Raw genomic sequence first — 19,833 nt, 5'->3', positions numbered from 1 at the left:
GGACGCCGGCAGGGTCTCTGGGGAGGGATGATGAAGTTTGTTTGAATCAGGCTCCAGTGTAGACATGGTTCCAGGTGGTTTTCTATGCCGGCTGGGACCCCAAGGGCTCCACGGGGGGCCTTTCATCTGCCTAACACTTTGCTGGGCTGGCCGCCACCTCGTGAGGACCCAGCAGTGTATTTTTAGAGCAGGTAGAGAGGACTTGTCCGGAAGTTGTTGATGGCCTTAAAAAATACACTTGGGTAAGCCAACAGGTGTGGTGTGTTTTCTCAATTGTGGGCCTCAGCAGGTGCAAATAGGGAGAAAGATTGACCTCTGTTAAGGGTTTGAAGAGCTATAAGGGGGGGTGTTGTAGAGGGCTTTACCGTAGAAAGGATTTGTTCCGGGGCAAATTGAAGCGACTTCTCTTCCTGTGAATCCCGGGAAGAAGCACGCTGCTGACCTCTCCCACCCCTGGTCGGGGTCACCCTCGTGGGATCTTTCAAGCGAGTTGGTAACTGCCTCCGTGACTTTCCACTTACCGTGGGGAATCCGTGTGGGAGCTTGCAACACAGGGCCAAAGGGGGAGACTTCTTTTTCTTTATGCCGCCTTAACCTTCAGCCCTGGGGCTAATGACGGTCCTGATGCTCCTGGTCCAGTGGCACTTTGGTGGCAGAATCAGAATGGTCACTTTGATGTGGTTTGCCTAGTTTGCAAAAAAAACCAAACGAGATCGTTTATTCCCTCCGGCCCCCATGCCAATGTCACAGGCATCATTCATGTTATAAGGCTTGGGAAGGACTCCTTTTCCAGGGTGGCGTGTGTACTTCTCTTATTGCTTAATGATGGCTGCGTATAAGTGACTTTGGAATGGTTCACTGTAAACTGTTTAAGCCTCCAAAACATTTCCTTAGGTGAGCAGGTCTGGACTGCCCTTATCTTCAAGAATAGGAATGGTGTTGGTATGAATGCTGTAGGAGAACTCACTGTAAGAAGCTATCTCTTGATGTCGTTTTGAGGGCATTTTTCCACGTGAACCGCTCTGCTGCGCTCTCTGAATTATTTTCATCCTCTTGTTACCTCACTCCTCTGGGGCATTGGCTTATAAAAGCTGGCAGGCTGCTGGGATGCCGGAGCTGGTGTGTCTTTTGTGCTTTGTATGTCTAACGCTGCCCAGGCTAAGCACAATTAATGGGGGCGTCTTTAGATTTTTTTTCTTATTTTTTAGCCCCCAGATCTAGACTCGTTGCCCTGTGAAAGAGATTCCTTTCGAGGTAGGACGTTAAAAATAGACATTTCAGTAGAGGAAGCTATGGTATGTGGTTCCGAGCTTTGATGAACACCTCTCACAGGCTGCATGCGATCTCTGTCTCCTGCTGAACCTGGATAGACACTGACCTCCAATTTCTATTTTCTCCGGAAGAGAGGGCTCTCCAGTTTTGCCCTGGAACTTCCCCCCCTATCCTGGACGTCCACTGACCTGACCTGGGTTTTATGACTGCCATGTGACCCCAAAATGGCTGGACTGAGTTTGAGTACCTGGGCTGCAGTGCTGATGTTAATCTTGTCCAGCTGAGCTCTCCCTTTCCCCATCTGTTAAATGGGGAGAATGTGTGTGGCTCTGATTAGATTGTGTTTATGAAAGAGCCTTATTAATCGTAAGCACTGCGGATGGGAGGCCGAGGCCGTGCTGTTGTTATTAAGACTTTATTCTTCTTGAGCTGAATCAATCGGGGCTTTCTTCAGGACCCAATAGAATAAATACTATCTTTGTGCTCTGGGCCAGATTGTCTCCCGGGTAGGGGAGACGCCCCTTCTTTCCTGGGTGCCAGCTTGGTATCTGGTAGTCTTCCTAGTGAAAGCCTATTATAAAAATACAAAACCTAAGAAACCTGAGATGCCCCAGGCCTGACATCTGGGCTTGGAGAAGGGCCCGGGGCACAACAGCCACTTCCACTGTGGCCAAGTCTCTTGGCCATGAAGTTCCTGAGAAGGGGGGGAGCAGGACAGCATTTCCTAGGGCGGGGAAACGCCAGCCCCTGCTGGGAACTGCTGGCCCACCAGAGATTTTAAAGCCTGTGCATCTTTCCCACAAATGGCACAGAAGTGTCTTGGCCAGCACTGTGCCCAGTGGGATGTAGCTCCCTGAACACTTGTGAGGATGTCGGACCTTCTAAGGTCCCCCTGGGCCCAGTGACTTTGAGTACCTGGTCCTCCTTTACATTTCACTGAGTACCTGTGTGTGTCCGTGCTCACAGGTGCTCACATTTTTTTTTCCTCCTTTGATCCTTAGAAGTTTATGCAAGGTGCTGTTATTTTCTCCATTTTATGGATGAAACTGAGCTTGAGTTTCAGTGATTTACCTGGGTTTGTATAAGAGGTAAAGCCAGGGTATTAAAAGATCAACTGAGGCATACTAAATATTGTTTCCAAATGTTTATCTTAGCACGCGTGCACACACACGTGTGCACGTGCAAGAGCAAGCGTGGGAGAGGGGCAGAGAGAGAGAGGGAGACAGAGGATCCAAAGCAGTCTCTGTACTGACAGCAGAGAGCCTGATGCGGGGATCGAACCCACAAACCGTGAGATCATGACCCGATCCAAAGTCAGATACTTAACCGACTGAGCCACCCAGGTTCCCCCATATTAAACATTTTAAGAGCTTGTTTGAACAAAAAATCGACTAGAATCAGACTGTGTCCAGTCTAGCAGATGGAAAGGATCCCAGAGGAGAAGACTTTTATCGGCAAAATTGGGCAGATTACCTAGCTAGGGCTGAACAGGTGATTCTTGACTGACAGTTTAAGATGATTTTCTGGGGGAGGCAAAACTGTCATTAAGTCTCAAGTTCAGTGATGTGGGACTTAGTATAAGCAACTCCTCTTTGGGCCCATTTTCTTGTTTTCAGCAGAGGTCTGATCTGACTTCACACTTGTAACTACGCAAACATTTTCTCCTTGTCACAAAATAGATGTTCACGGAAGTTACCCTTGATGTGCCAACCATAAACCTGCTTGGCAGTGGGGAGAATAAGGAGATCTGGGCCCCTACCTAAGGTCTTGTACCTCCTAATTTTTCTAGGTAGAACTAAAGAAGGACCCTACCACTTTGCCTTAAGTCAACCTTCTCCTGCTGGAAAGGGGGACTGTCCATACCCCACGCTTGGGACTGTCTCCGAGGGCTTCTCCCTGATAAATCAGGCTGCTCTATAATCTTTTCTGAGAAATCTGACCCAGGGTTAATCCTTTAACTAGCATCCACTACTCGGGCTTCCTGGGCAAGGGAGCATCCTTAAACAACAAGCATGCGCAAGGGTTTGCCTTGGGTGTTGTGAATTTTAATAAGCAATCTACAGGTTATATAGCCACTCACCTGCAGTGGTCTGGGATTGGCCCTAAGAAACCAAAACCACAAACCTTTTTACCATTTAAAAAAAAAAAAATCACTCCTAAGCCTGCCAGAGTGATTGATTACATTTCCTCATCCGAATCTCTGGCCTTTAAACCATTGATGATCCCATTTAGCGATGTAAATGTTAGCTGGGAACAGTGATTCTCTCCAGGCCATCCCTGGAAAGCGGCGAGCCTGGGACCTAACAAGCCTGATGGAAAGAAACGAGTCAGGGGAGTTGGGAGCACCCTGGTCGGGGTGAGACAAGGTCAGGCCCGGTGCCTGGGAAGGTCCCCCGTGCAGGGAGACCACTGTAAGTAGGGCCAGTTGAGACACCTTCAGGGGCAGGGGGGAGTCGGTGTGGGGGGCCAGGAGGGGCCAGGAAGCTGTGCACCATAAGGTTAGAGAGACCTTCACCAAAACCCAGGAGGCCTGTGCGGGAGGAGGGATGACGCAAGCCGAGAGAGGGTTTCAGCCAGTATTCCTGGAGCAAGTGCCCCCATGACAAATTCCCCATTGGGTGCTGCAAAGGGACACCATGAACTAACTCCCCGTCTACCCACTTGGCCCTGTGGGTAGACCCCTGCACTCTCTTAGCCGGAAGTAACCTAACCTGGGTTCAGGCTCACTCTATCCCGTCCCGTCCCTTCGCTCGCCGGGAGGCAGGCCTTGGCACCTCTAGGCCTTCCTCGGAAGGAGTCCGCTTACCCTAGAAAGCTCTGGTAGGAGTCTAGATTTTACTGAAGACTTCAGAGGGGAGCATTTATAGTGTACAACTTTATTAAATGCCTCACGATCTTGTCTCCAGGGTTTCTCCCTCCTCCCATCCCACAACCTCTCCGCTTCCCAGTCTCTGGAGTTCCAAACCTCCCCTCCCTCTTCTGAATTCACTTTTTCTCTTGCAAAGCATTTAATCTCCGTCTCCACTCCCCTACATTTGCATCCCCTGGCTCCTTCTTCTGCATAACAAAGAAACCTCCTTGGGGAAGGTGGGGGTGGGAATAAGTGACATAATTTTTTCCCATTTCACCTTTTGTATCCTAGTGGCATTTAACAATCAGTTTTCCAAGGAAAAAAATCCTGATGAATAGCACTTGATGTTTTCCGTGGTAACTCCTTCTATCAAGGCTGACTTTACCAAAATGACCACTCTGCACAGGGTTGGGAAGAGATGTGCTCTGTTTCCTTCACACAGATCTAAGAGATGTAAATGACCCGAAGAGCCTAAACAATAGTAAAATGTCATAAAGTAGGAAACAAGGAGTTTTGAGTAGTACCACCTTTATGAAATTTAATTGTTTTATATAGTTTTTCAAAAATTATACTGTATGTAAATTAAACTGTTTATACAGTTCTGGAAAGGCCAAATGAACCTGTAATGACATAAAGCAGATCCGTGTTAGCTTTGCAACCTTAGTAGAGCTGAGGGATAGACTCTAAAGTGTTGCAAGGTATCCTGAGAAACTTAACAGAAACCCATGGGGGAGGGGAAGAAAAAAAAAAAAAGAGATTAGAGTGGGAGAGAGCCAAAGCATAAGAGACTCTTAAAAACTGAGAACAAACTGAGGGTTGATGAGGGGTGGGAGGGAGTGGAGGGTGGGTGATGGGTATTGAGGAGGGCACCTTTTGGGATGAGCACTGGGTGTTGTATGGAAACCAATCTGACAATAAATTTCATATATTGAAAACAAAAAAATAAAGTGTTGCAAGGAAGTTCCTGGGGCTGGGAGAAACTTTATCTTGATTGTAGGGATGATTTCATGGGTCAGAACTCATCGAATTGTACACTATCAGTATATTCAGGTTGTGGTATGTCAATTAAATCTCAATAAGATTGGAAAAGGAATTTTAATGAGACAATTTTAAATATTTTTCAGACTGTTCAGTTTTTATTAATTTTTTTTTTTTTATTTTAGAGAGTGAGAACATGAGCAGGTGAGAGGGGCAGAGGGAGAAAGAGAATCTCAAGCAGGCTCCATGCTGAGTGTGGAGCCCAACGCGGGGCTTGATCCCACAACGCGGGGATCATGACCTGAGCCTGAAATCAAGAGTCAAACGCTCCATCGACTGAGCCCCCGCCAGGTCCCTGCAGACTGTTCACCTTTCTAAGTTAAGCTTGAGGATCCACAAGAACGACATTTTTGCTTCATGTATTTATTTTTTTTTAAGTTACGGCCTTATTTTTAGGAAAATGCAGTGCCATATATTTAGGGTTGGGGATAATCAAAAATAATTCCATTTCAATGGGCTTTTTTTCCGCTATAAATTCAGGGGTGTCTCAGATCACCACAGGTTCTTTTGTCACTGGTTCTGTAATCGTAATTGTGGATGAAGTGGCCTTTGGGGATTCAGAATCCCTCCAGAAAAACACTGGAGAGGGACCAGCAATATCTAATCGCAGAGATCATGTTAATCCCTTCCGAGAATATTTTGAATAATTTTAGATCAATTTGGTAATGCAAAGTTGGACAAGCAAAAAACTGCCCAAAGATGAAAACCCAGTCTTTGAATTAAAGAATAAAATTTTAGACACTTTATTTAAAACCAGTTCACCCATTTCTCTCCTCCCCCCCCCCCCCCCCCCCTCCACTGGCAACCACCAATCTGTTCTTTTTATCCATGAGCTTGTTTTTTAAGATTCCACATACAGGAGAGATGATCCGGTGTTTGTCTTTCTCTGTCTGACTTCTTTTACTTCCCATAAATGACCTCGGGGTGCATCTGTGTTGAAACAAATGACAAGATTTCATTCCTTTTTGTTGCTGAATAATACTCCTATAGGTGTATCACGATTGCTTTATCCATTTGTCTGTGGTGGCTCGTTTCCATACCTTTGTTACTGTAAATAATGCAGTGCACGTGGGGTGAATGTATCATTTCATGTCAGTGTGTTTTGTCCGGGTAGATGCCCAGAAGTGGAGTTGCTGGATCATCTGGTATTTTTAGTCTTAATTTTTGGAGGAACCTCCACACTGCTTTCTGTAGTGGCTGCAGCACGTGACATTGCCACCAGCAGTGAAGCAGAGCTTCCTTTTTTTCCCCGCTTCCTCGCCAATAGTTACTTGTGCTTTGGAAAAAGCTCTTCTGACAGGTGTGAGGCGATCTCGCCTTGAAGTTTTGATTTGCGTTCCCCTGATGGTTACTGATAAGCATCTTTGCAACCACCCGTTGGCCACCTGTAGGTCGTTCTCGGAAAAGTGCCTGTTGAGATCTTTCTGGTTTTTTAGTCACATTCGGTTTTTTGTGATTGGATTTTAGGAGGTCTTAATAGATCTTGGATATTAGCCCCTTATGAGCTATATGATTTGTAAATAAATATCTTCTCCCCTTCAGTAGGTTGCCTTCCTTTGTTGATGATTCTCTTTGTTGTGCAGGAGCCTTTTAGTTTCATGTAGCCCTGCTTGTTTGTTGTTAATTATTGAGGTGTAAGTCACATAGGCTGTTAGTTTCAGATGTGCAACGTAGGAATTCAGTATTTGTATACACTGCAAGATGATCACCACAGTAAGGCTAGTTACCCGACACCATACAAAGTTAATACCATACTATTCATTGTGTTCCTCATGCTGTATGTGAGCTCATGACTTATTTAAGAGGACATTTGTATTTGATTCTCCTTCAACTCTTTACCCCCTTTTCCCTCACCTCTAGCAACCACCAACCCGTTCTCTGTATCTGTGAGTCTGCATTTGTTTGTTTTGTCTTTGCTTTTGGTGTCCGATTCAATGAATCGTTGCCAAGACCTATGGCAAGGAGCTTACCTCCTGTTCCTCCTGCCCCCCAGGACTTTTATGGTTTCAGGTCTTACATTCAAGTCTTTAATCCATTTTGAGGCACTTTTTGTGTATAGCATGACAGTGGTCCAGTTTCATTCTTTCTGCATGTGGCTGTCAAATGTCTGTTTTTATGCCAATAAAAACTGTTCGGATTACTCTAGCATTGTAATATAGTTTGAAATCAGACCATGTGATGCCTTCAGTTTTGTTCTTAAGATTGCTTTGGCTATTCACGGTCTTGTGTGGTTCCATACACGCTTTAGGATTGTTCTATTTCTGTGGAGAATGTCACTGGAATTTTAATAGCAATTCATTGAATGTGTATATTGATTTGGGTAGTATGAACATTTTAACAGTGTTTTTCCAATCCATGAACATGGACTATCTTTCCATGTGTGTCTTTTTCAATTTTATTAATGGCTTATAGCTTTCAATACACCTGGCTTTTCACCTTGGTGGTTAAATTTATTCCTAAGTATTTTATTCTTTTTGATGGTATTTTTCTAATTTCTCTTTCTGAGAAATTCGAGCCATTATAAATAATGACTGTTTTTAACAACCAGCTCACAAAGGTTCATAAAACTTATCGACTCTCCTGACCCAGTATGAGCCCACTCTAGTAGACCATTGTATGTTTTGTGTGTGTATGTATCTTGTTACATAGCTTTTAAATGCCCACTGTCAAGAGGGTCCTGCTACTATGCTCCTGGAAAAGGTCTCAGCAAAATGTTACCTACCAGTTCCTGTTCTAGGCCTTGTGCACTGACTGGTCTGAAAGATAGGTGAAACACCATCCTGATTTCATTGACTTTGTAATCTAGGCAATGAAAAGGAACAGATTTACTCACCCATTCTATCTATCCATCTGTCTACTCCTCTCCCCATTTAATCATTCACCTATCTTTTCTCGTACCCACCCATCCATATGTCCACCCATCTGAACATTAACCAGTCTGTTCCTTCATTTTGCTTCCATTAACCCATCCATTTACCCTCCAAGAAGTCAGCGCGTGCTTGTTGATGAAGCCCCTGCAGTGAGTCCGGCATGGCGCCAATGTTTCAAAGATGTTACAACACTTGTGCTCTATTCCGGGGAAGCTCCTGACTGGAGAAAGGTGAATAGGTATAACAGCCATGATAAAAAGCACGTGCAAAGTGCTTTTGGATCCAACAAGAAGGAACCAGTAACTCTGAGCGTGAGCAAGTGGGCTGGGAAGGGCTTTAGAGGGCTTGACCCTTGGCCCGGGTTTTAGGAGACCGAGTAGACATTTGCCAGGCAGTGGGGTAGTGATGGCACCGCTGGCAGAGAAGACCACGTGGGCAAGAGCGTAGGGTTTGGGGAGCCAGCACACAGGATGTTTGAAGCGTGAGGACCCCAGGATCTCAGAAAAAGGGAGAGAAGTCTGCAGTCGGGTTTGGTGTCTAGGAAAAGGGGCCATCCTGCTGAGTGGAGGGGATGAGGGAGGACATGCCAGACCAGAAACCGCCCCCCTTCCAGCGGCGACTGAAGGTTGGCATGGCACAGAGCCTGTGCTGTGAGTGGTGGGCCAGAGGGGTTGGTAGTCGGGGACCTGGAGACGAGGCAGCAAAGGAAACGGACATATGAAGGTACCACCTGTGTGCCAGACGCTGTGCTAAGCGTCTTGGAAACATTATTTCCGTTCTCATGATGGACACCGTAGTCCTCATGATAGATAACAGATGGATGGCCCATTTTCCAGAAGTGGAAGCTGAGGCCCAGAGAGAGGTCGTTTGCCCATGGTGAAAAGGCCCTGGTGTGCTCTGTGTCCAAACACATGTGGGGTTCTTGAGCTGTGATATCCAGTCACTGTCGATTCAACAATCCTGCGAAGAGGAAACCGACTTGAGAGGTCAAGCAGCCTGTCAGAGGTCACACGGGACTCCTAGGTCTTGGTTGGGCCTGGTGGGGCCCAAAGTCCTGGGGGTGCTGTGCCTGTCTAGCTGAGCTGAGGCCTTGGGGCTGGATGGAGTGGCCAAGAAGCACAATTGGTGGTATCCCCTCTACCTGTGGTCTGCAGATGAGGGGACTGTGGCTTTTTGGAGGCCAGATGGAGGCTAATACATAAAAGGCACATTGATGAGCAGACTGGAGAGCGCCCGAATACTCTCTCAGGTGGTTGTCAGCCCCTCAGGTGTGGCTGCCCTGCCAGGCATCCCTGAAAAGCTCTTGAGTTTTGAGATGGTTGCTGTCAAGAGAGTGTTTGCAGCGGCTGCCTCAGCTTCTGGGAAGGGCCTGATTTCCATCACAGCCACGGAGGAAGCCCTGGGAAGGAGGGCATGTGTATTCAGTAACTAATGAACCTAGGAAGGGAGAAAAAATACTCCAGACATTTCTAGTGGGCTAGGACATCTGGCTCTCTCGGAGCCACCAGACCTCGTGGTTGATGTTGTGCCAATCCTGTGCCTAAGGTTGGAGGGGGTGGGGAGGAAGTCCTGCAGAGGGGGCCGTGATTTTGTTCTCAAGCAAGCAGTAAGCATTCCAGTCTTGATCCTTGGGTGGCCTTATTTGGCTTTTAGGCAGGCCCAAGGGAGACTTGGATCCACATTTTGCTGTTGTGAGAGGTGGTGGCTGTGGGGCGAGGCTTTCTGGGTCAAGTGGAGGATCCCCTTTTATTAGCTGTGTGACCCTGGGCACATGTCTTAACCTTTTAGAGCTTCTGTTTTCCAGTGTATAATATGGAGGTGATCATTCATTTATACAACAGGTATTTAGTGAGCACCGAATACACGCTGGGCATTCTACCAGATGTTTGGGGAAAATGCAATGAGTAAAACAGTTAAGAATTCCTGTCCTCTGGAAGCTGGCACTCCCGTGGGGAGAGCCTATAGATGAGAGCACAGGTATAAGACACATGGCGCACAGTAGGCCCTCCACAGAAGCGCACACCCCTCGCAGCAGGTGGTCGTGATCAAGTGAGGAAAAGAAGGGAGAGTCCCACCTCTCCTGTGCGGTATGGTGCGGTGCACCTCCTGTGCCAGGACGACAGCAGCAAGAGAGGGGATCCCAGGCATTACTCCATGGTGTGGGATAAGCAGGAACCTATGTACTCATCCTGGAGAGTTCACCAGCCTGGTGTATTTATTTTTTTAAAGACCGTTTCAAAACCTCTGAAGCTGCTGTGCACACCCACCTGTGGCTTGTCATTGCTCCTGACAGACAATGCCATCATTGTCGGCTGTGGGGCTATTTCCAGGCATGGCCCCTAAATCCGCACAGGGTCCTAGGCCAGCCTTGCCCTACTTCAGACTGGAAGAGCTGGGGCACCTGACTCCTGAGCATTTCCCGATTCAGGGGCAGCCCGACCATGGTAACTCGTGTTATATTGGCATTTCAGTTTTTACTATAGTGACGCTGCTGTGAATCATGTCAGCCTTGCGCTTTGGTGACATGGGAAAGTGTCCGTTCCACTCTTAGATCTGTTGGTCCTGAGTGACAAGCGGCCAGCTCTGTTCCCAGGGGCAGGAGAGGGTGACACTGTGGCTATTATGCAATAATAGTCCTTGTTGCTTTTCCCACACTACCGTGACAGTTGACCTTCTGTGGATGGTGATTCCTTGGGTGGGCCTCTCAGTAGCAGTGGAAAGTTTCCAAGAGCCAGTCACTGCCTTTAAACCCTGCATACATTTCATGTGATCTTGGGAGAGTCCTTTCAGCTCTGAGCCTCAACTTTCTCATCTGTAGAATGGGGCAAATAGTATCTTCCTCACAAGTGAGTGGGGCACTAAAGGAGTCCATTGTTTGCACGGTGTTCACCTTGTAGGTCATCATCTTCATGGTAATTAGAATCCTAGCTAACATACCTACGATGTGCCAGGCATTGTTAGGTGATCTCTGCTCAATCTCAGAATAAACTGAATAGGTGGTTGACTCATTTTACAAATGAGGAAACTTAGGCTTGGATAGTTGAAGTAACTTGCCCAGGATAAGTCTGCCGGGAAGCAGTCGAGGCATGGTCGGAACTAAAGTGGTCTGACTCTAGAAGGTGTTCTTTTACTCCGTTCATCGCAGGCATCTGGCCGATGGGCGTTGCTGTCCTACACAAGACCACAGCAAGAGCAGAACCTGGCACAGGTCGTGCTCAGACTGTTGCCGTCAAGGCGTGCATGTGGCTCGAAGTGGTTTATGTTGATTTGATACTCTGAGGTCAAGTAGGAGGAAGGATGGTGCCAGAATGTGGAGCAAGATGGAAACCCAGAGCAATGAAATCCGGCAGTGGGGTCCTCCCTCCCAATGCTCCTATCTTCTGGCTCCAGAGAAAGAGGTCTATTCCTTGGTATATATAAGTGCATGTTAGAAAATGTAGGTTGAGAGTGGACAGTACTATTCTGTATGTACCCAGGTAAGGGATCTAGAACCCAGTCAATGTCTCACTCAGTGCTCTTGGAGCCCAGCTTTCTCGCACTCTTATCTGACTGGAGACTGACCAAAAGCCTTCCCTATTGAACCTTGGGGCAGCCCAAAGGTGTGCCACAGAATCCTTCTGCTTTCGTATCTTCGTTGCTGGAGAAGTCTCTTCAAAGTTCTTGCTTGAACGTTAACTTTGTACCCAATTTTAAAGGACTGTGGGATCTTTTAAGGAGGGCTCAGCAGGCCCTAAGGGCATCTGTGTGTGCATCAAAACACTGTTACCTATGCTAATGTCTGTGGGCCATCGAGAGAAAAAAGTAAAATTAGGTTAATTTAAGAAGCAGGGATCATGATAATCCATTTGGGAAAGATTTCCAAATAGGTATGGCTCTCAGAAGGATCAACTCTGAGCAATCTAGAATGATTTATTCCCCCTAACTGAGTCAAGGGTTTGTTGACTTGAATATCAGTAACCCCCACTTACTTAATACTGTGTGCCAGACATTGTGTTAACCACTTACATACATGCTCTTCTTTAGTCCATAAAGCAACCCTGTGTATCACTGCCACACAAGTGAGGGATGCAGATGCTCAGCAGGGCCGTGACTCACCAAGGCCACCCAGCTGGTAAGACGCAGAGCCAGACCTCCGCCCTGGTCCGTGCCAGCTCCTGAGACTGCCCTTGTATAGACACCCTGCCCTCGTGATGGCTGTGGTTGATGGAAAAACCACAAACGACCTGAGTAATGCATCAGATGGCCGAGATGGGGATGGAAGGAGAGTCCTTGCCCTTCAGGGTGGGCATGTTGTGAGCACTGGGGACGCAGAACAGAACTGGATTCTTCTCTTGAGAAACCAGGGGGCAGGGCCACTCGTCCAGCCCGGCCTCTCCTGTGCCGTGTGATCTTGAACAAAGAGATTGACTTCTCTGTGTGCCACCTCTTTCTCCAGTGTGTAGGGATACCATTTCACCTGAGTGTTTGTTTTGAGGCACTGGTTTTATTTATTTATTTTAAATTTTTACCTCTTTAGAGAGCATGTGAGCCTGAGCCAGGGAGGGGCAGAGAGAGAGAGGGAGAGAGAGAATCCCAAGCAGGCTCCATGCTCTCAGCATTGTCCCATGAACCATGAGATCATGACCTGAGCCGAAATCCAAAATCGGGTGCTTAACCGACTCAGCCACCCTGGCACCCCTCGAGGCAGTGGTTTTAAACAAGGCAGAGGTCTATATTGAGAGAGGGGGTGTGGGGGAAAAGGTCAGCAGCTACTCCGACGCCCCTCACCCATCCCATGCAGTTAAAGGTCCTGTGGACACGTGGCTGCACCTGTGGGGTAGGTGCCATGCTCCTTGCTAGATGCCGGAGATGCAGCAGTCAATGTGTTTCCAGCTTTGCCCTTGATAACAGATGGTACGTTTTGATTTTCTTGAAACTGTTAGTCATTGAATAGTTATTCTTTGTGGTATTCAGGCACTAGGTGAGCGCTCTAGATGTTGTTGCAATATCGTTCTTCTACTTCAGAACCCTCAGAACTAAGCCATTTAATCACATACTGCCTAGTCATGGAAATACTGGGTTGATGACGTGGCCAAAGTCTGGAGCCAGACCTCCACTGAACTGTAGCCAAACAGCAGCATTTCCTTTGCACCTGCTTGACTGGAAACCACCTCTGATGCTACATGACTGGTTGACTTTAATCTCCGCCTTGGCACTTCCTTCTGAAAGCTTGGTTCTATTGTCTCTCTCCTGGAATGGCTGTCCTCCTGCCCACTGCCTTCTGGATCCATCAGGCTGTCCGGCATACTGGTCTGGGGATTTCTAGCTGAGTTGTAAATGGCCCCAACTTTTGGTGCAGTTCCTCAGTGGAATTGTTCTTGGGTTTCGCGGAGTGCTACCCCCGCCCCTTCACTGAGGGCTAATTGCCGTATAAATTTAGCAACATTATCCCCACTGATTGAACGCAGTGCAATTATTATCGGTTTTCTTGTTACAACTAATAATCAGGTTTTTGACTTCAATTGATCTGTCAGAATTTTCCTGCTTTGATTTCTGCCTCTGTGATACGGAGTGATGTGGATACGGAATGATTGCTTATAAGCAAACAAATGACGCACTCCTTGAAATTCTGTCAGGGGTAATAAGTGAGTCAAAACGAATTCGCTCTTCAGCTGTCATTGCCTGCTTTCCCCCTTTTATCTCTTCCAGCTTCTGACAGCAGCTTCTCTCCCTGGCTGAGTGCTTCTGGAGTACTGATTCTCCTGTTAGGAGGGGGTGGGGGAAGAGGCAGCTGGTGAGATGAAGGACCGAGTGAGAAAGGCTCCTCAGGTACTAGTGTAGAGTTATTCTGGAGCTTTGTTCTAGAATGATCTGACTTGGAGGTGGAGGTGGGAATGGTGGTTGCGCTCTTTCCTACCATGAGGTCCTTTTTTCTCCATTGCCACTGGAAGCTCGGAGAACGAGGATCACTCGGGGTAGCAGCATCCGCAGCCCCCAAGTCTTTACACCTGTGGAGCTCTCCATCCGAGTTGCTCTGGAACAGCTGATTCTGGGACGCTGAGGCTTGGACAGGAAGCTCTGCGTGCTCTAGCCCTGGCTTAAAATCTTTGAAATACGCATCGCTGCAATTCCTGTGAGTTGCCAAAGCTGATGGAGTCCTATGACTAGGGATGTTGTGAGTTCATTTTCCAAGGGTGCCCCTTGAAAGAATGGTACTCCATGCACATGCTACTGAAAGAGCAAGTGAGGGAGATGGGGCTGAATAATGTCTCTGCTTAGCCTGGCCCCTAAAAATGGGTTCTTACAATGAATCTAGGTGTTTGCTTGTGACTTCTTTAAAAAGTTGAGAGCTGGGGAGAAAGGAGGGGAGGGGAAACTCCGGATAATTAATGACTCTTATTGGATGGGTCCTGATTAATGAGCTTGAGCCACAGAATGATTTATTTTCTCTGTCCCTTCCTGTTTGAATCAATAAAGAGCTATGAAATCCTGGTTTGAGGATTTGCTGAGGACTTACATTATTTATCTCCAATGTAATTGGTTTCCCGGAGATTTGCCCTCTTTCTCAGTGTTCAGCTTAACTTGGCAACCACATACGGCCCCCTGCTGTGGGCCCGCACCTAGGGAGGCACTGCTGAGCAGCAAAGATGGGTGGGACATGCATGGTCTCTGCCCACATCTGGTGGTGAAGGTGGGAAGATGGCACTGACGTACATGTTATCTACAGTCTCTGCATCGTGTGTAGCTCAGGATGCAGTCGGGAAATCCAGAGTGACCTCATGGAGGGACTGACCTAGAAATTGAGCCTTGCCAGGTGACCCTGGTGGAGGTACTCAGGCAGATAGGATGGCGTGAATTCAGAGATGGGGAATTGTGGGGTCAAGTTTTCCTGAAGGTGATGGTAATCCTGACCACTGAGCACTTGGTATGGTGGGCGTGGTCTCTCATTCGGTCCCTGTAACACTGGCAAATCTTTTCTGTAAAGAGCTGGATGGTAAATATTTAAAGCTTTACGGGCCAAAAGTTCTCTGTCACAGCTGCTCAACTGTGCCACTGTGGCATGAAAGCATCCAAAGATGACAAGTGAGTGTGGCTGTGTTCCAAATAGAGCTTTGTTTACAAAAAAACAGATGGTCAGCTGGGTTTGGCCTGGGTCACGGTTTGCCAGCTGTTTTACAATACCTTAGGTATAATCCCCATTTTATGGAGGGTAAAACTGAGATACAGAAAGGTTAATGGAAATTCATTTGCCCGGGGCTGAGGGCCAGCTGTACTTGGTCATTTCCAAAGCCTATCCTCTTAACTTCCACATACACCGCCTCCCCCGCAAGGGTTGAGCGTGGTCTGGGATAGAGTGGGTGGATCAGACTGCCTTGAATAGCAGTGTGAAAAGCCAGACTTGAATTCAGTGGGAAGTGGGGAGCTGTTGATGAGTTTTTTTTTTTTTTTTTGAGCAGGAGCACAACTTCCTAGAGCTGTGCTCTGGGAAGACAAAGTTGCAGTGGTGTGTGGTAGGCTAAGGTGAAAGAAAGGCTCTTCTTTTACATAGTTTTTGGGTAGAGAAGCTCACTTCTTCGGCAGAGCCATTTCTGACCACTGTAGAAGTTCTCCTTGGTATACCAGATACCCACATGGCCCCACCATGGCTCCAAGGTGAGTGAGTGTGTGTGTGTGTGTGTGTACACACATATACTTGTTGAAAGAAGTTTGCTTAACCTTGATTTCTTGCTGGATTGTGTGGACACGCAGAAGACTGGTTTTGGAGAGTAGATCTATTTTAAAGTACCTTTAACTTCCAGGAAGAGAATGAGCAAGAGGTACCAGCATCACCTCCCACTCAGCAGTATCCTTGTCCATGACCCCTTCTCCCCTCAGCTGATGACCTTGGGGGTGGATGGCTTTAAGCTTTGGAATGTTTCCACAGTCCTTCAGACGTAGCTTGTGGGATCCCTGTAGTGCTTGGGTGCATCTCCTAGCTGGGGAAGGGAGCTTGGCTCTAGGAACCAGCCTGGTCAATCTCTGACCTCCTTTTCTTTCAGTCCGTCATAGTTTGTGATTCCAGATGGTGGATGGTTCACTCCTGAAATTCTACCTTGTGAGGGAGGAGGAGAAGGAGTCCCTGAGTCGTCTGTGTCCTGGAGGTTCAGGGGAGAGGCTGGGCTGATTTTGTTCTGGCCCATTTCATAATGCTGGTAGCCACATTTCTAAATACTTTATTTACTGAACACTTAGCATGTGGCAGATGCTATGCCCTTTAGATGTAAAAGTCTTCCTAACTGCTTTCTGAAGTAGTCTTTCTTATGCCCATCTTACAGCTGAGTAAACTGAAGCTCAGACAAGTTGAGTAACTTGCCCGGGGGCATTCAGACAGCAAGGGCTAGAACTAGGCTTTGGGTTTTTGTTTATTTATTGTTTAATTCTTTCAGCCGGAACATAACTGAATAGGGGAATGAGCCTAGAGTCCGTAGGAGGGTGTCATGGAGGAGGTAAAAGCTAGGAATAACATTTGTATTTGTATTCAGAGAAGGAGCATTGTTGAATGTCTAAGGGATTACAGAGCCAGTCAGCCTGGGTTCAAATCCTGGCTCTGCCACTTGTTACCTCGGACAAGTTAGTTTACCTCTCTACGTTTCACATTTCTCTGGAAAAAAAAAAAAAAATAGACCTAACAATGGTATCCACCTCCTAGAATAAGTATTAAATGAATTAATATGTGCAAAGTGTTTATACTGGTGTCTGGTATATAGTAGGCACTATAGGTCATTTATTAAGCTCCTACTGTGCATAAATCCCTTTTTTTTTTAAATGTTTTATCACTCAGTCCTCATAATAACTGACAAGTAGATGGTGTTGATCCCATTTCATGGCTAAGAAAAACTAGCTTCAGTGCGTTTAAAGAGCTTGCCTGAGGTCCTTCATCCATTCTTCACAGACACATATTGAGAACTATGTGCTTAATGCTGTAACCACCTTGGACACATCACTGGACAAAAGCGATCCAAATCCCTACCCCATGGAACCTCCAGAACTGGGACTTGAACCCGGGGCTGCCTCTTTCCCTTCTCATGTTTTTTCTCTCCCTCTTAACAATCTAATAATCCTTGGCATTTAGGACTGGCTGTAAAATGACCAAGATGGCTCCCCATGTCCTTCGCTTTCTCGGTGATCACAGAATCGAAAATGATCTTGCTTTATTAGGCTTTTGATCTCTGACAACTTGAGAATCCTAGGGCAGGAAAGTAACATGGATTTAAGGATTAGATGCCTTGGACCGAGGTGTGACACAGAATCATCCTGCGGCGTACCTCTTCAGCTCGTGGGTCTCTGCAGTGGAAGACCCAGCTCTGAGGTTGGGGGTGGGAATAGCCAGGGGGTGTCTGTCCCCTGTTCTTGATGAAGTAGGAAGTGCTTCTCTGCCTTGCCCGTTTTAGAATGAGGCTCCCTAACGGGTCCACTCTGTGATTCCAGGCCCTGGCCTGTTGTCCCATTTTACGAGCCTCAAGGGGCAGTGCCCCATTGCTTGAGATTGCTCTGGGCCCATTGGAAGAATAGAATGGAGGAGAGCCAGGGTGAGGGGAAGGCTCCCCCTGCTCTAGAAGTCACACACAAGATCCCCGAGCAGGCCTGCTGGAGATACAGTGATCACCTCCATTTGGGTGGAGACGTCATGGGAGTTAGTATGTGAACTTGTTACTAATAGATGGACCAGCAGGGGTACGGTATTCTCTTTTGAGCAGTCATTTGTTCGTATCCCTGTAGGGGAGAAGAAAGGGTGCCGATCTATAGGGCCTGCATGTCCCTCCGTAGACTCACAAATCTGTGGAACCTAGCACTCAAAATTGACGAGGTGTCTAATTTTGTTTTTTGGCCTTTTTTTTTTTTTTTTTTTCCAGTTAGGGAGAAAGATCTCAGGTGAGTTTTCTTGTGCTGTTCTGCAAGAAAAGATTCTCTTGTAGTGACAGTTCTGTGACAGGAGCAGGTCTGTATGTCCCCGAAGGGGTCTGCTTTCCTGATCCCATGGGTGACCTAGCCTCTGCCTTTCAGGATGCTGTGTGCACCAGTGCTGTGTTTAAATATGTCAGAATTTGCTGGGTTTTTAAAATTCTTGTTAGTCACAGAACCCCAACAGTGAAAATGATGCTGGGCTTTTAAATGAAACCGATTACATTCGAGGCGATCGTGAGGCCGTAAATAACGCCACTCACACACGAGTAATTGAGGGGCTCTGTGTTTGTGTACTTGGCTTCTTTACAAGGGACCCAGGCTCCTGAGAGCTCCGCTAACTCAATAGCGCTCCTTACCCTGAAATGGCCCATTAAAAGATGCCTGTTGGGTGGTAACCTCCCCATACGTTTTCTCAATAAAGAGAAAAAGATGGGCAGGGGCGGGGGGAAGGGGGGTGATGGCGGTGGGGCGGGGGAGGCTTCTCTTGCCTTTCGAGGCACTGCCTCTCAAAGCCGTCTGGAGCAGACTGTTGAGTTCTGTGTCCCCATCCCATTCAGGCCTTTGCATGCTTTGAAGCTTTCTTTAGCTTTTCCCTGCCTCTTGATGGCAGAGCTCTCAATAGGCGAAAGCCCGGCTATGGGTAGCTGAATGGCCCTCAGCACGAGGCTCTGCATGTTAATGGCACCGGCTGGCCCAGGGTAGCGAGCTGGTGGGACCCTGGCTGCTGCGCAGGCCCCAGCAGCTGCCTCTGACACGGGATAGGATCTGAGCGGGTTCCTAAAGTTGCCTCTTTGGTTTTTGTTTTTGTTTTTGCAGATCTACACGGACTGGGCCAATCATTATTTAGCCAAGTCGGGCCACAAACGTCTCATCAAGGACCTCCAGCAAGATGTGACAGACGGCGTCCTCCTGGCTCAGATTATCCAGGTTGTGGGTAAGAGTGGGTTTTACGTCGGGGATTGAGGAGTTACGGTGGAGACCTAGAAGGGGTTGTTGAGCTGGGCAAGGGGCATGGCACACTGAAATCTCAGGAGAATACAGTGTTTCTGCCACGTGGGTTGACCATTTATTCGATTCTGTTTTGTGCTTGGGGGTTGTGGGTGCCAGCTTGCTTTTTCCGATAAGAGGACCCCCTTGATGCTCTGAGAAGGGCTGGAGGGAAGTGCTGGTGGTTTGGGGAGGGCTCTCTGTCCCTTTCTTGCCCCTGATCTGTCTGGCTTTCCATTCCCCCCTCTGATGGTATTTTTTTTTAACGGGTTATTTTGGAAATAAATATTTCCAAATATTTGGTAAATACCAAAAACAAAAAAATGCACTACTCGACTGGTTTAGTCCTGCCAACTTTAATTGGGACTGAGAAATCAAAGGATTGAATTTTGCAGAAGGTTGGTTTTGGTTTTAATGCTGGGGGAAGGGAGCTGGGGCCGCATGCTTGGGAGAGAGGGCTCTCCCTGGGAAGGCAGGCACAGGCTGGGCGCAGCTCTGCCTCCAGCCTTAAAGACTTAAGGGAAGTGCCCCCTGCATCCCTGCTTGAGAGCTCAGACTCGGGAGGCAGGAGGTCAATTAGATGACATTAGGCTGATTGTTGTCGCTGGCAGCGTCTGTGGCTGCCTCATGCCCAGGGAAAAGGCATAAGGACAGAAACCCCAGCCCCTTGGGCATGTGTTGTGTTGGAAGAATTGCTTATCGTTCCAGTGTGAGAAAAGTGGCCTTTAATAGTTGTAGCCCTGCTCACATCTGTGGAGATTGTACCTAAAAACATAGGCAAGCTGGCCTTGGCTGATGACTTTTGGAGAACTGCCACTCAGATACAAGGGTCCCTGATGTCCTAAGATGGGTTTCTTAAGATGAGCTTGAGCCTGGTTCCCCTTCTCTGTC

The 19,833-nt window shown here is 47.5% G+C and overlaps 1 protein-coding gene across 2 annotated transcripts in view; it reads left to right on the top strand.

Moving 5' to 3' along the window:
- NAV2 (neuron navigator 2) overlaps positions 1-19,833 on the top strand; it is a 394,263-nt gene that overhangs the window by 108,068 nt on the left and 266,362 nt on the right. For both annotated transcript variants that reach the window (XM_053203382.1, XM_053203383.1), the window contains exon 2: positions 18,772-18,889. In XM_053203382.1, coding sequence (XP_053059357.1) covers positions 18,772-18,889 — 118 coding nt within the window. The remainder of the gene's footprint in view (positions 1-18,771; positions 18,890-19,833) is intronic.

The sequence above is a fragment of the Acinonyx jubatus genome, chromosome D1 (assembly GCF_027475565.1).
Source record: "Acinonyx jubatus isolate Ajub_Pintada_27869175 chromosome D1, VMU_Ajub_asm_v1.0, whole genome shotgun sequence".
Lineage (NCBI taxonomy): Eukaryota > Metazoa > Chordata > Mammalia > Carnivora > Felidae > Acinonyx > Acinonyx jubatus.
This window is presented reverse-complemented; position numbering and strand designations above follow the sequence as displayed.